Source organism: Amblyomma americanum, chromosome 1 (assembly GCF_052857255.1).
Source record: "Amblyomma americanum isolate KBUSLIRL-KWMA chromosome 1, ASM5285725v1, whole genome shotgun sequence".
Lineage (NCBI taxonomy): Eukaryota > Metazoa > Arthropoda > Arachnida > Ixodida > Ixodidae > Amblyomma > Amblyomma americanum.
In genome coordinates, this window is record NC_135497.1 from 304,757,883 (window position 1) to 304,773,732 (window position 15,850).

Sequence of the window (15,850 nt, forward strand, 5' to 3'; positions counted from 1 at the left end):
GCGCTTTTTACTTAGTGCTTTAAGCAGAAAAGTTTGTGTGGCTTACGACAAACAGGAAGCACCTATAAAGTCTGGGCCTAGCCGTCAGACGACGCTAAAACATTTTCAGTTTCGGTTTCGAAATATAAAAGCTCCTGTTGCGCGGCTCTTGATCATAAATAACGCTGGGCCCTTCCCTGTTCTCTGCGCTGTAAACAGGAACTTCTGTGTTATCTACGATAAAATACACACTTCTTTTAGAACTCCCCTAAATGCAGCAAGTGCTTGAAAAGTCTGTAAGTGCTGCAAAAAAGTATTTTCTGGCACGGTGCGTGGTAGATATCATAAGTACTATATTGCCACTGACCTGAAATCAGCGACTTAGGACCAGCAGAGGGGGAAATATAGTTTGCTGAATAGGTAAATTGATGCGCTGACAAAATTTATGTTCATAATTCAGAAGTGTGCAATATACGAGGAGGAAGAGGCTCACAAATATAAACTGCATGCTAGTGTGCGCTAGAACACGGAACTGGGTAGCACAACCGCGCCCTCGATCGAGGTGCTTCGATCGAGGTGATCGAGCAGCTCTATAATTATAGTTTCGCAGTGTTCTCTGGCACACCGCTGTCGCGTCCGGGTCGTAATGGCAGCGGGTGAAAGTTTGGGCTATGCTCGAGACAATTAGTATAGGCAGGGACTCCGGAACTTTTTGTTTTTAGTGGGAGGGCAGGACTTCGAGCTTATTTTCTTATTTATTTATTTAATTCTCATTTACATAATAAATTATATATAAATATTTTTTCAATGTTCAACGCTTGATGCAAAGTATCACGTTGTGGTGACGACACTCCAGCTGTCAGGGAGACAACGAAAAGGCTTCCAAAATTAACTGTTTAACAGGCTGACTCATGCCCACTAAGAACTGAATTACTCGGCGGCTGCAATAGGCTTAATTATGCGTGCTCGGCGGTCATCGACCTGAATGCTATGCAATTCTTGGTCGTGCTGAATTTAAAGCTGGCAAGGAACCTTCGAGATAAAGAACCAAAAGCAGCAAGAATCTGTAAAAATGTGGAATCATTTGCACGTGGCCATGATCAACGGCATAAGTCTGGTCGCACCTCGCAGTGGGCTAGGAGACAGCGAAACCGGCAGCATGCTGATCCGCTTCTTATTCTTCACGCAGTTCTGCGCCTGCCTCGCTGGTGCCTTCGTCGGGACTACAGCGGCGCCTTGTTTCCTTGCGCTACGGACTTCAGTTCCATCGCCGTCACCAATCCTACACGTGGATAACCTCTGTGCGAGCGTGGACTGCCCTACCTTTCCTGTAAAAGACAGCACGGGTGTTCCCTCCACTGCGCAATCTGGCCGAGCATCTCCCTTCGACGATGTCATCTTCGATCTACCGGTCATCTTAAAGCCAAGTTCTGTGACGTCACCCACGGATCATATAAAAGCAATGCCTACACAGCGGTCTGCCAGTGGGCTAGGAGACAGCGAAACCGGCAGCATGCTGATCCGCTTCTTATTCTTCACGCAGTTCTGCGCCTGCCTCGCTGGTGCCTTCGTCGGGACTACAGCGGCGCCTTGTTTCCTTGCGCTACGGACTTCAGTTCCATCGCCATCACCAATCCTACACGTGGATGACCTCTGTGCGAGCGTGGACTGCCCTACCTTTCCTGTAAAAGACAGCACGGGTGTTCCCTCCACTGCGCAACCTGGCCGAGCATCTCCATTCGACGATGTCATCTTCGATCTACCGGTCATCTTAAAGCCAAGTTCTGTGACGTCACCCACGAATCGTATAAAAGCAATGCCTACACAGCGGTCTGCCAGTGGGCTAGGAGACAGCGAAAGCGGCAGCATGCTGATCCGCTTCTTATTCTTCATGAAGGTACGTTTTCTTGAAAACGCACGTTGCGTCCGCTCTGATGACAAATTTTTGATGCTGTTTCCTCGCCCACACAATCGCGGTTTTCGTTATGTGTCTGTATCGTATTCACAGCTTGTTTACTGCATTGCTAGTGTTCTCTTAAGCGGAGATGTGGAAACTAATCCTGGACCCTCTCACAGCAATCCCGGTTCAAAACCAGGCACACGTTCTACATCTTCTTCCGTTAATGTTCAAGTAGCAAGCACTGATGACGCTTGCTCCACTTCCAATCAGCCAGCTATTAATGAAATGCTTGCCGAATTGCTTGCGGGCCAGAGAAAAATGGCCGAAGATATTGCAGATATAAAACGTTTCCAGCAGAGAGTGAACTCTCGTTTTGAGGCACTTGAACCACGAGTCTCTGCTCTTGAGTCAAGCTCGCCGACCTCAAACGGCGACGCAAGCGACGGGGCCGTGCAACACCAGTTGAATTCGTTGTCTGAGGTTGTTAGCAAGCTTGCTTCAAGAAATGATGAGCTGGAAAACCGTTCTCGCAGAAACAATCTTTTATTTCACGGTCTTGCTGAAGAAGATGAAGAAACTAACAAAGCTCTGTTCATTGCGGTGACTAAGGTATTCATCGACAACCTTCAGTTGGATTGTCCTAAAATAGAAAGGTATCATCGGCTAGGTAGAAAGCAGGAAGGGCGCCCTCGTCCTGTCATCGTTAAGGTACTTGACTTTCGGGAAAAAACTCAAGCGTTAAAAAATGCTCATAGGCTCAAAAATTCAGGCATTAGCTTATCCGAGGATTTCTCTGCTCACGTTCGATTGATCCGGAAAAAAATATTTGATGCAACGCAATCTTATCGTGACAGTGGCTCGAAGGTTCATTTGCGTTATGACCACGTGTTTATTGATAGCGTGCGGTACAACTGGGATGATGTTGAGAAAAGTTTGGTCAAAGATTCGAAATCAACGCCCCCGGACACTGCTGCTGCTAATGCTACTGCTGCCAAGCCACCAGCAGATTCTGACTGACGGGACAGCACCGCCCACCTTCGTGTTCTGAACATCAATGCCAGAAGTTTAGTAAACAAGCTTCCAAATTTTATCTCTTTAATCGTAACTCATTCGCCTGATGTCATTGCCGTCACCGAAACGTGGCTACATGATGGTATAATTGACTCTGAAATAACTCCTCCAGGTTTCGTTGTAATTAGGGCGGACAGGCAGCATGGGAAAGAAGGCGGTGTCGCTCTCTTCATTAGGTCTAGTCTAAAATTTGTTGAAATTTCGGTCCCTGTCGAAATCGAGTCAACTTGGTGCAAACTCTACGTAGGTAACAAATCATTTGTTATCGGTGCGGTGTATCGACCACCAGGCACTTCCGTAGACCACGTGCATTCTTTAAGTAACTTCTTGCATTCTCATCATATCAACAATCCAAATATAATTATCCTAGGAGACTTCAATCTTCCCGGAATTCAATGGCATACATTATCCATTACTGGTCAAGACATTGCAATCAGTAATGAACTTGTCAATTTTTCTTTGTCATTTAAATTAAAACAGATAGTTGATAAGTCCACGAGGTCTTCGCAATACTGGATCTGGTGTTTTTAAGCTCTTCTCTTTTCGCGACGAATTTTACATGCGAAGTCCTCGAGGGGATATCCGATCATAACGCTGTTCTTGTTTCGATCCCATGTTCTATTCCTTCCTCAAAACTAACTTATTCAACATTTCCGGATTTCAGTAGAGCAGACGACGTGCCTATCCTGGATTTATTAAGTGACGCATTTGAACAGTTTCAGCACCTCAGCATTTCTTGTGACGTGAATTCTTTAGTAACATTTTACGAGAACATTGTGAAGGTCTGTATTCAGCGTTTTGTTCCATTAAAAACTAAAAAGCAAAACCACAGTATGCCCTGGATAACAAGAGACATACTGCATCTTTCTCGCCGTGTTGCCAGACTACGCGTTTCCAAGCGCAATGGTAACCCTGAACTTTTGCAACAGTTCAGCGACGCTAAAGAAGAACTCCGTGCCAAAGTTCACTCGGGAAAAAATTTTTACTAGAGAAATTCCTTGCCGCAATAATGAAACACAATCCCCGTAAATTTTGGGCATCCATATTGCCACAGAGCACTAGTCCCAATACCTTCATTATTGATGATAAGCCGGTCTGTGACTCATTAGCTATAGCTACTTGTTTCAACACATATTTTCAGTCGGTATTTACAACAGATAACCTTGAAATGATTACTTTTCCTAGCAACTCTCAATGTTCTGTCGATGACATTTCAATAAGCGTCGAAGGTGTTCTGAACCTCATTCTGAAAATAAATGTGAAAAAAGTAGTGGTCCTGATGATATCCCTAATGTATTTCTGCGTCGTTACTCTCTTTGGACCAGCCGCTATTTGACTACCATCTTCCAGAAATTGCTATCTTCCGCAACCGTCCCCGTAGCCTGGAAGCTTGCAAAAGTTATTCCCCTGTTTAAAGCTGGCAGCACCCAAATCTTGTCCAACTATCGCCCCATTTCGTTAACTTCACACTCATGCAAATTACTAGAACATATCATTCATAAGCACATTACAGAATTTCTTGAAGCTAACAATATCTTGTGCAAATTTCAGCATGGGTTTCGGCGCGGGCTCAGTACCATTTCACAACTTGTAGAATTCACGCACGACATTGCTAGTTCCCTCGACACGGGCTCACAAATCGACGCTTTATTTATCGACCTTTCTAAAGCTTTCGACACCGTTCTCCACAGCAAACTTCTTTGTAAACTTAATGCAATACTCAAACACCCGTTACTGGTAGACTGGATATCAAGCTTTCTTTCTAATCGTACACAGTATGTTTCTTTCAACTCCTGTTCATCTGAAACGGTTAATGTATCATCCGGTGTACCACAAGGATCCGTGCTCGGACCACTGTTGTTCTTATTATACAATAATGATTTTCCAGAAAATATTTCTAAAATTCGGTTGTATGCAGACGATTGAGTGATATACAGTTCAATTAACACCCCTGAGGATCACGAGCAACTAAATCAGTCAATCGTGTCATTCTGCTCATGGTGTGAAACATGGCAAATGCGAATAAACTTTCGTAAATCTGTATACATGTCATTCTGTAATCGCACAATACCATCTTCTTACACCTACTCATTCAAAGATAACTCTCTGAATCAAGTGTCCGAGTACAAATATTTAGGTCTTCTTTTTTCTTCTAACTTGTCCTGGTCAAAGCATATTAACACAATATCCAATAATGCAATGCGGAGGCTTGGTTATCTAAAACGTACACTTAGTGTTGCCCCCATGAAACTAAACTGGTAACATACAAAGCTTTAATTCGTCCTCTTTTGGAGTATGGGTCAATAATCTGGAATCCTCATAAACAGTCCGATATCAGTAAGCTGGAATCCGTCCAAAGGAAAGCAGTACGGTTTATTTGCCGACGGTATGACAGAAAATTTTCACCTTCATCCACTCTTCCTGCCATAGGCCTTTCCCTCCTTTGTACCCGCCGCGACCATGAGTGTTTAAAATATTTTCATGGTATTGTTAATTCATCCCGCTTTGCTTCACTGTCTGAGTATTTGCATTTTTCAGCATCTTCATCTACAAGGAGCTACCACCCATTGAATGTAACACCCATTCACGCGCGCACTGATGTGTTCAAATTTAGTTTTTTTCCTCGTGTTATCGAACGATGGAATTCTTTACCCGGTGATATACGCTCCCTGGAACCAAACCTATTTTTCAATGTTGTTTCAAATCTGTGATTAGTCTGTTGCATTTCTCTTCTGTATTTTAATGGTGTTCACTTCTGAATATGTTGTCCCTCTCTGCCTTTTTTTTCTCTCCTCTTCCTCCCACTCCTGCTATAGCCCCATCGGGGCAGCAGTATATGTAAATAACTAAATAAATAAAATGGTAAAGCCGCGTGCCGGAGGTTGTGAGTGCGAACGAACAAACGGTGCAAAGATTTATGGCAATATAAAATTAATTGAAATGAGGAGCTTATAGTTGGGAAGCTGTACGCACGAGGAGTGATCAATTCCATTAAAAAATCCAGTGCATAGTTTGTTTAAATTCTGCTAATCATGATCATGTACACGGTTAGGTCGATATATAGTCGAACGAATTCTGTAGGGACATGACCGGTTAGGTTACTTATATACGAAATGCTTTACAACTGGCTACTAAGCCAAGCAGCTCATGCAGCCCCACTGTGCTTTGAATTAAGAGTCCTAGAACTAATATGTGTTTCAATTTTCAGAAATCTGATCCAAGTAGAAGCAAATGAAGATTGGGGGCACTTCCCCCAACCCCCCCCCCCTGAAAAATGTGTGGGGGGAGGCGACCTTCCCCATTGCCACCCCCCTGTTTCATGGCTCTTGAGTATAGCCCACCTGAACTCGGGTAGGCGGACCTATAGATACGTGATCGGCCCGCTGGAGTGGGTATATCTCGCATATTGTATATCTGATATTGGTCGCAAAGCCGATGTCTATTGGTAAACAAGTTTAAAACGTCCGGGGTGTTCTGAGAGATGTTCGATCCGACAGAGCATTTGGTCAGGAAGGATCTTTGAAGGCAGTTTGCAGTGTTTACCAGATTTTTTCCAAATATATAGCTTTCGTCGAACTATATGAACTTTTTGGAATTCTTTTATTGACATATCTCAAATAAACCCTTCATTTCTGCAAGAAAAAAAACGGGTAGGCGGCCCTATAGATACGTGATCGGCTCGCTGGAGTGGGTATATCTCGGATATTGTATATCCTATATTGGTCGCAAAGCCGATGTCTATTGGTAAACAAGTTTAAAACATCCGAGGTGTTCTGAGAGATTTTCGATCTGACGAAGCATTCGGTCAAGAAAGATCTTTGAAGGCAGTTCGCAGTGTACACCGGATCTGTTGTTTTCCGAATATATAGCTTTCGTCGAACTATAGGAACATTTTGGAATCCTTTTATTGACATATCTCAAATAAACCCTTCATTTCTACAAGAAAAAAAACACACGGGTATTCGGCCCTAGAAATAGAATGGTTAACAGACTAACAGAATGGTTAGAAAGGGCCAATGCAACATATTTTTACTAATAACAGAAATTATGTGGACATGTCCTTAGTGCCCCTTTGAGAAGCAGTATTTTCTTTTGTGTGTTGTGTAAACTATAGTATAATACAACTCAAGAATGAAGTGGCAAATGCTTCTCTATAATTTACTTCGCAAGTTGTTAGCATAGAAGGTACAACCTGAGCCATTCAGGATGGCGCACACTATATAATTGGGTTGCTGCATGCCTACCACACCCATTGCCTTGTGACAGGTAGCTCCATTTCTGTGAATGAAGGTGTACTAGTGTTTAGGCTGTTTATTTCTTCAGCAGGTGACACTTGATGTCTTTTTATTTTTATGTTTGTTTTCAGATCGGTGGACATGTTCACACAGTGAAGAGGGCATATATGGCCCACTTTTCTTTTTGTCATTACCTGTCCATATTGAGTTCTTAAGTTGTCACGTCACAGTTGTTTGGACGGACATTTATTCATTCCATTGGGGTCTATGCCCAAGGAAGCTGAGTCAAATCCAGGCGAGAGCAGCCACATGTTGATATAGGTGAAGTGGAAACCACGCCTTTTTGATGTGCTTTGTCAGCGCATATGCAGTTGAAGTTAATCTGGAGCCCTCCACCATGGCGTCTACAATAGCTCATTAGGGACATTGTCATTCTCATTTTGCTAATCTTATTGTGGCAGTGCTCGATATGCTCGGCTTGAATACACAGACGTTTAATGGATCACATTGGCCTGTTAACGGGCTCACATCTCATCGTCATCATCAAAACTCGCATGCACTGCTGGTTGTGTCCTCCTCCTCCATGCTCATTACAATGCCTGGTCATTTGAGAGGCATCTGCCACTTCATTCTTAAGTTGTATTTGAGTATAGTAAATATGGAGAAATGTAACTAATATTGTATGTCACTTGCTGCTGTGTTGTTCGTGTGGTCTCTGTACAAAACTCTTACTCTTGTTTCATGATATAGTATGTAGTGTTTTTGTGTATTATGTAGGGTTGTTTCATTAAACAGATGGTATTGGTGGATTCTGTTTATGGAAGGGGTGATCACTATATTTTTACCTGCTGGTCTGTAACACATTTATTACCTCATGAAAGGGAAAGACGTTACAATGAAAAGAAAGTTTGATGTTCCCACTTTTCATGATATTTTCATTTTGCACATGGCACCACTGATAATGAAGTAGTCAAATGGAAAATGTTAGTATACATCAGTGTACGGTTATAAGTTTTTCGAAACCAAATTTTGGATGGCAGAAGGTGTTCTCTCTATCATTATCCACCATCGAATGAGTCCATTTTATGGTAATGGGTATGTTATGTTTGCAGTCAGAAGGTGGGTACAAACTGTACGCACATGCAAGATCCAGCTGTGTTGAGTGCGAAAGACGAGGAGTGTAGTGGATGCCCACTGTCTGCATCTCGCATCTGAGCTCGTGGCACATGTGGATGAATTTATTTGTGATGATTGTCACATTAAGCAGATGGTTATTGCGGGCATTCTTGAACTTGAGGATGCTGAAGGACCGTGCACTTTTTCTTAAAGTTTGTTCTAAAAAAATCCATCATTTAACGTGACAATACTTGACATGACAACAATTTAGGTGGCAATACCGCCGTGTTGAATAAGCTGCAGTTTCGGGATGTTCTGCATCACCCACCAATAGTTATGACCTAGTGCCTTGTAGCTACTGGCTATTCCGTAGCTGAAGAAGCATTTAAAGACCTTTAGTGTCCAGTTGAGGCCATCAGCTTCATTCTTCTCTGAGGGCATGTAAACAACAATAGTGCATCGATGACGCAAGGGCATCAGTGTAAGTGGGGGACGATATCAAAAAAATGAATTACACCTCTGAAAAAAGACATCTGAAACTTTGTTTATAATAATATCTTTCACTTTCAGTAATTAGCATGTTATAGACAAGGAGGCAAATTATTCAACACACCTCTCAAGCTTGGGATATATGTATGGGAAATTTTTGCATCTGTATAGTCACTTCCTTATTATTGGAAGCTACTTGAGTCATTTATCTCATGGACCAATGTTTTGTGGCCTCATTATCTATTCTGTTTTAGATGGTGTCCTTGGCTTAATATTACTTTTCCTGAAGGTGTTCTAAAGCTTTTTCGAATGTGTGCGCTTCAGTTGAGATGTAGCTTTGAAACAGGACAGTATTGGAATGCCATATGCTTGTCCATTCATGTGCTAAGCTGATACAGCGTAAAATGGTACTATACTTGGGATTTAACATCCCACCACGTTAGAGGGTTCTAATTTGATCACCTGTGTTCTTTAATTATGAGCTCAAGTGCACCGCGTGAAAGACAAGATGAAATGGTTTCCATTTAATTTCATACGAGCTTTATAAAAGACACACATATTGTTACGTGACGGCAAGCTGGTGAAGAGTACTACATAACAGATGGCGATGAAATGATTTAATGGCGGTGGGCCTAGCGCGAGAGCTCCGTGCCGCGCCACTGCCCACTTTGTCGTCTTCGAGTCCGTGACACTACCCGGGGCTGCCGAGCGATCGTCCCGATCGCGCGAACTGAAAGACCGGCAGTGAAGACGAAACGCAGGGCGTGACGATGAGCGTGACAGGACGGATGAACACAGAAGAGAAGATGCAGGGTTTGCCATCACGATGAAAGAGATGAACAGACGATGATCAGATGAGCGCTGGTCCAGGAAGCTTCCGGGCCGTAGCTAGCTAGGTCACCTTGAGCCGACGGGCGAGGCCCATGAACACAACCAACGACATGGGCAGGGGCTGTGTTCGAATATGTTGCCGGCTTCTAGGGTCGGTGGGGTCATAGGTTCGAGTAGAGGCGGTGTCGTCAAGTTGTCGTGTCTTCTGGTCGGGGCAGGGGACGGGGCTGGGTTGAACGACATGGTCGGTTCTGGTCTGGCGGGCTGGGGCACTACCGGGCGGTGCGGGCAGGAACATACGACCGACGACCACGGCACACGCAGGACGCCGAAGCTCCAGGACCAGGATGGGGATGAAGTCCGCACCTCACGCCGAATGTTACATGACGGCAAGCAGGTGAAGACCGTACTAGACAACAGATGACGATGGAATGATTTAATGGCGGTGTGCCTAGCACACTCATACACATGGTGTGGACTTGTACACATTACAACAGAGACAACGCAAACACCCCAGAGACGTGGGACTCTCTCCTGTGTACTTCCGAGCCAGCAGACCAACGCTGGCTTATCCAGCGCGCGGTGGAGGCCGCGGCATCCCAAAGGATCCCCGCCGACCTCCTCTAAGTCAGCGCAACCGGTCCTTTGACTGGTCCCCTGTTTTTGGGCGCAATAAAAGAGTTTACCTACCTTACCTAGCGTGAGCGCTCCGTGCCGCGCCACTGCCAACTTTGTCGTCTTCGAGTCCGTGACAATATCAGCTGACTGAGAGACGCAGTTCACCAATATGAGTGATACGAGAGCTGCATATAGACTCAAATGAGTGATACGAAAGACAGGCACATCGGCACATTCGGGTAATACGAGATCCATACTTCGGCACAAACAACTGATACGATAGACACGTATCAGCACATACGAGGGACACATATGGCCATACGAGGCATACGAAGGACACATATAAGCCCATACGAGGGACACGAGGGAAACATATCAGCCCCAACGAAACACTAATTGGACACATATCATCTCATATGACCATATACTAGACACCTATAAACTTTTACGAGACTCATGTGCATCTATATGAGATTTTTCGTTAGGCATGTCATCCTGTAAAAACAATTTCATGGAGGAAGAACCCGGAGTACGGAAGGCATTGGCCTCCGCTCAGGTGCTGGCTGCTGGTCGCAGGTGCAGCAGGCCCGGTCATTGTGCAAAGCGGTCATCGGGTATTCATTCGTCCCTCTGCCAAACGGCCCGGCTAGGCAATCGTGGCCCTGCGGGAATGTCGGATACGCAGGTTGTAGCAGACCCCGTCGTCCATCATAACTGCCTTCCTCAGGTACGCGATCGCCAAAGACATAAGCTCGTGTGCGCATGGCCACTCCGGCCATTTTAGCGGCCCAGATCGTGGCAATAATACCGGTCCCGTACCCTATAGCTCTGTCTCCTCTTGTGAAGTGGGCGAAGTGGGTCCCCGTGGCTGTGGGGGCCTTGCGGTGGCCACAGGAACTGCCGAACCAGTGGCGTATCCCGATACGGCAGGTTTCCCTCTCGAGAATGTGGTGGTCCCGGTCGTGAAAGAAACTACTGCTGAGGCATCACTGCCTCCTGCTCTTGCTGAAGTTGCTGACGCGCAAAAGAAAGTTCTGGTGGCGAATGCAGTTCCTGTCCAGGATCCGATTCCTTTTTGGCGTACAAGTGCTCGTTCTACAGCTGTGTCATAGCTCCTGCTGAGCTCGTTGGGGTTGCCCTGGCTCTGGCGGTTGTTGAGGTCGTGAGCACCACTGGGCCCTGTGATGTGTCGCACCAATTGCAAGGTGGAAGATTGAGCGGTCTAGATCAAACACAATTAGCAGAAATACTTTGTAAGATTTTGAATCAGAACGCAACAATGACAGCGAAACCTGAGGTTGTGATGCGTCGCGTGCAGCGGTTGGGACTGTTGCGGTAAAAGAAAAAAAAGGTGTGGCAACAAATCGAGTTCGTGGACTGACGAGCTGCGCCTCCACAACCTGTTCCCAAAATAACCTTCAGAAGAGAATGAATAGAAATATCAATGCGAGAGCAATATAGGACTCATGGGCAACAAAACCCGGATTGTTGTCCATGTTAAACAGTCGAAAAACTCCAATGACGGCATCAGCATAGCTGCATAGCAAACATCACATCATCTAAAGGGTACCCTGTCACAGACAAGGAGGCGCCGTAGCCGTGCACAGTGGGAGGCAACTCCCCGCCCTCTTGCTCTTGGCAGTATCCTACATTCTGACTCCATTTCATTCCTTTTTTACCGCCATGATTATACCACATTTTAAGTAACGATAGTTAGATCCTATGAATTTGTTCCAGTCATTTACACTGGATTTTTAGTCTCTTTTATTTGTTTATTGCGCACCGCGTATCATAATGACATCAGTTTCACTTGTAAACTACATATAAATAAGCATCGGTTTGGCGCTCTTTGGCCTTAGTCGCCCTTGCGCAATAAACTCGCAATTACCTAACTAAGCATAGCAAGCACGAGATTAAACACAGGACCCATTGTATACGTAGACAGCCAATAGCAAGTAGGGTGAAGCATTTAGGGTAAAGCCCTCCTGGTCGCAGATGCCGCATAAAAATCATCCTCTGAAAACCATTTCATGGAGGAAGAACCCCGAGTAGGGAAGGCATTGGCCTCCACACAGGTGTTGGCTGCTGGTCGCAGGTGCAGCAGGCCCGGTCATTGTGCAAAGCGGTCATCGGGTATTCATTCGTCCCTCTGCCAAACGGCCCTGGCTAGGCAATTGTGGCTCTGCGGGAATGTCGGATACGCAGGTTGTAGCAGACCCCGTCGTCCATCATAACTGCCCTCCTCGGGTTCGCGATCGCCGAAAACATAAGCTCGTGTGCGCATGCCCACTCCGGCCATTTTAGCGGCCCAGATCGTGGCAATAATCCCGGTCCCGTACCCCATTGCTCTGTATCCTCTTGTGAAGTGGGCGAAGTGGGTCCTCGTGGCAGTGGGGGCCTTGCGGTGGCCACAGGAACTGCCGAAGCATTGGCGTATCCCGATACTGCAGGTTTCCCTCTCGAGAATGTGGTGGTCCCGGTCGTGAAAGGAACTTCTGCGGAGGCATCACTGCCTCCTGCTCTTGCTGAAGTTGCTGACGTGCAAAAGAAAGTTCTGGTGGCGTATGCAGTTCCTGTCCAGGAGCCGATTCCTCTTTGGCGTACAAGTGCTTGCATGCCCAGCTTTCTGAGATATCTACTACTTGCGCCATCTACCGGCAGTGGCGGCGACAGGGAGCGTAACTGAAAGGGAAGGGGTAAAAAAAATCGTAAAACGTGAACAAAAGCATCTACAAAAAATGCTTCGGGGATTTATGTAATATACACTTAGCTGAGGAATGTGCCGAAGTTTCAGTCCTGTGCTATTAATACACGAGCTTCCCAGCGCGTTTGAATATTGTACGATGCTGCCTACGGGAGGGGGCCAAAGTTTTGGCATTATTCCAGACTTTTGAACTGTATAGCACCGTAACACGAATAGATATCGAAAATACTTCCCGGTTTTAGGTACCCAAATATATGGTGTTTAAAATGGTTTGCAACTATCTGGCATAGCTTTGATCAAGAAGTTTCCTGAGGCCTTTTAATTGAAACCTGATATTGCCTAAAATATGGAAGATGGCGCCCGGTAGCGAGCTACGCTGCAGAAATTGTTCGGACTGCTGATATTGCGTCCATTTCGACGCTTACCTTTTTATCAGGTGACTTTTGCCTTGCAGACAAGAACACATGTCAGAGCTCGAACCCAGTGTCTCGACCGGAGCTTTAAATAAAGAAGGTTGTTACGATGACCATGCATTAACGCGGCTACATAAAGTATTCGCGGCTGTTCATATATGCTTGTCGTGGAGCAACTTTGCAAAGTGTCAGCCCTTTGCTATTATCTAAAAAGTTTATTGGGGCGTGTGATCATGATATATTAGGGTATGAGAGCTAGCTCGCCTGAATTTTAGCTATTCTTGTTACTTTTAAAGAACGTAGCGGCATTCAAACGACCGACATCAAAAGTATTCGCGGATATAAATGTTTAGGTTTGTTCTTTTAATACTTATTTAAGAAAATTTGATATAGCTTTACTCAGAAACATTCTGAACCTGTTCAGCTGTTGTCGGGCGGAACACAGAATTTGGAGTCTAGAAGCAAATAGCGTCTAGATAGACGTTCAGGTTGTTACTGTCACGTTCACCTGTAATGCTTTCAAATTAGTGACTCCAGCGTTGTCCGAATATGTTGACTCGAGTTTGCACTTAGAGTTCTAACCTGGGTTCAGAACCTTTTGTTTTGGTCAACTAATTTTAATAAATGTGCTCGTTTCTATAGAAAATACATGTAAAATTTCACGCATGATCACTATTCTTAGTTTTATTGCTGCAGCTATTGGCGACATTTTTTTGCTGTTCTTTCATTCTGACTTCTGTAATATACATGCATTATGTATTGCCGGGATCCATCCTGTGTAACACAACTGAAAATATGAGGCTTCGCTTTTGAGGTACGAAACTTCGCTTTTAAAGATACCGCAAGATACCGCCAACTTTTTTCCATTTTGCAACCAAATTGCTGAATTTATTTGTGTCCACTTCTGTGCTACGAAAAAGCGCTTTTACATGGACGTCATCAAGGAAGCAGTTGATAACGGTATATATAAATGGTAAATATGGTGTCTGTCGCAATTTGCGACGCTGCCAGTCGCTGCTACGCTGCTTCGTCGGCCGATTATCATGATATAGCTGTTAATTCTCCCGCACCTCCCAGAGTGACATCGCAAGGGGCCGCCAGGTGCAATAGGGTTAACCACGGATTAACAGGGTTAGTCGCGTCGTCATATCAATCGTCTAAAGCGACTGTCTTGAGAACCTCCTTTGAAGAACGTTTGCATCTGTCCTTTGAGGCTGGGCTGTAATCATTTTAAGCAATAATTTTTTCTATTTCACTAGTATAATAGATGAGTTGCGTTATCGCAAGAAGCTTGCTTTTGAGATTCATCTGCTTCAAAATGCTATGAAAACGTGTAAAAAATTGACCGCCAATAGCAAGATCAAAGGATGTCAAGGGGTATAAATTAGAGGGGGAAGAAAAATAAAAAACAACTAAGTGTTCTGCCCACGCCAGTACAAATACTACATTGAGACTGTTAAAAGAATGAAAACTAGAAGTGCCCCCCGTTAGGACGGCCAATAAAAATCAAGAGAAACACCCCCACAAATACATTCAAAGAGAGAGAGGCGGGTGGGGGGGGGGGGGGGGGCGGCAAAGTCTTGCACAGGGTGCCGGGTGATGTAAGGCCGGCTCAGGACCCAGCCGCTATGCCCACATTTCAGCGTACGCGAAATGCAACAACGCTCCGGCTGTTTACCCACGGGGGGTCAAATTAGTTCGAAGCGCTCCAGTGCGCTGTCCCTAATAGCCCGTAATGGAACGAATTTGTATTATTTCATTGTAGCTTTTCCCAGTTCCCAGGTTACTCTGCCTGCAGCAGCTTTGATTTCTGTGGTCACGTGAAAAACTAATTATACTGCACTGAACAATACTATCGCTTACTTTGGAAGCAGCAGCGTTTGGTAAATCAAACCAAATACAATTGTAATAGAGAGGTAGAGCGCAACAAAAATAACCAGACGCTAAAAAGGAATGTATACCAATAAAGTGAGCCACGAATTGCATTCTATGTTACAAAGTTAATGAGAATATCAAATAGACGGGGATGTCATTATAGCAGGCGGGGATGTCATTATAGCACGTAGCGGAAAGCACAATGTAAGCAAATTACCATGAATGAAGGGGAAGCCTTCGTAACGATAACACTCATGGGAAGTGATCTGCTACGTTTACAGTAATATTCGAAGCAATGGAGGTTATATTTCTTTTCTCCTTTGCACCTTTGGGGAGGAAATCGAGCAAATGTAATAGGTCTATATTCATGGCGTCGCTGTCAATAAACTTGCACTTGTCACACTATCTGATAGCTGGTGCGGAATGGGTTATAACTTCCCCGCAAAAAGGCAAGGACAAGTGCTATAGTGCCGACATAAAATATTTTATTATACACTCTTTATACAACATTTGGAAACAAAATGTGTACACTCAGAATCACATAGCGTCATAACCTTGTGTTCATGTTACATGTACAAAGAGAACGATGCACTCCAAACGTAACGAATATGAATATAAC

General features: G+C 44.7%; 1 protein-coding gene across 1 annotated transcript; it reads left to right on the forward strand.

The window, feature by feature from the left end:
• The first annotated feature begins 1,846 nt into the window (after positions 1-1,846).
• LOC144119845 (uncharacterized) lies at positions 1,847-2,896 on the forward strand. The gene is made up of 2 exons (XM_077652371.1): positions 1,847-1,876; positions 1,988-2,896. Exons 1-2 carry the CDS (start codon positions 1,847-1,849, stop codon positions 2,894-2,896), a joined length of 939 nt encoding a protein of 312 aa, XP_077508497.1.
• Positions 2,897-15,850: the final 12,954 nt, after the last annotated feature.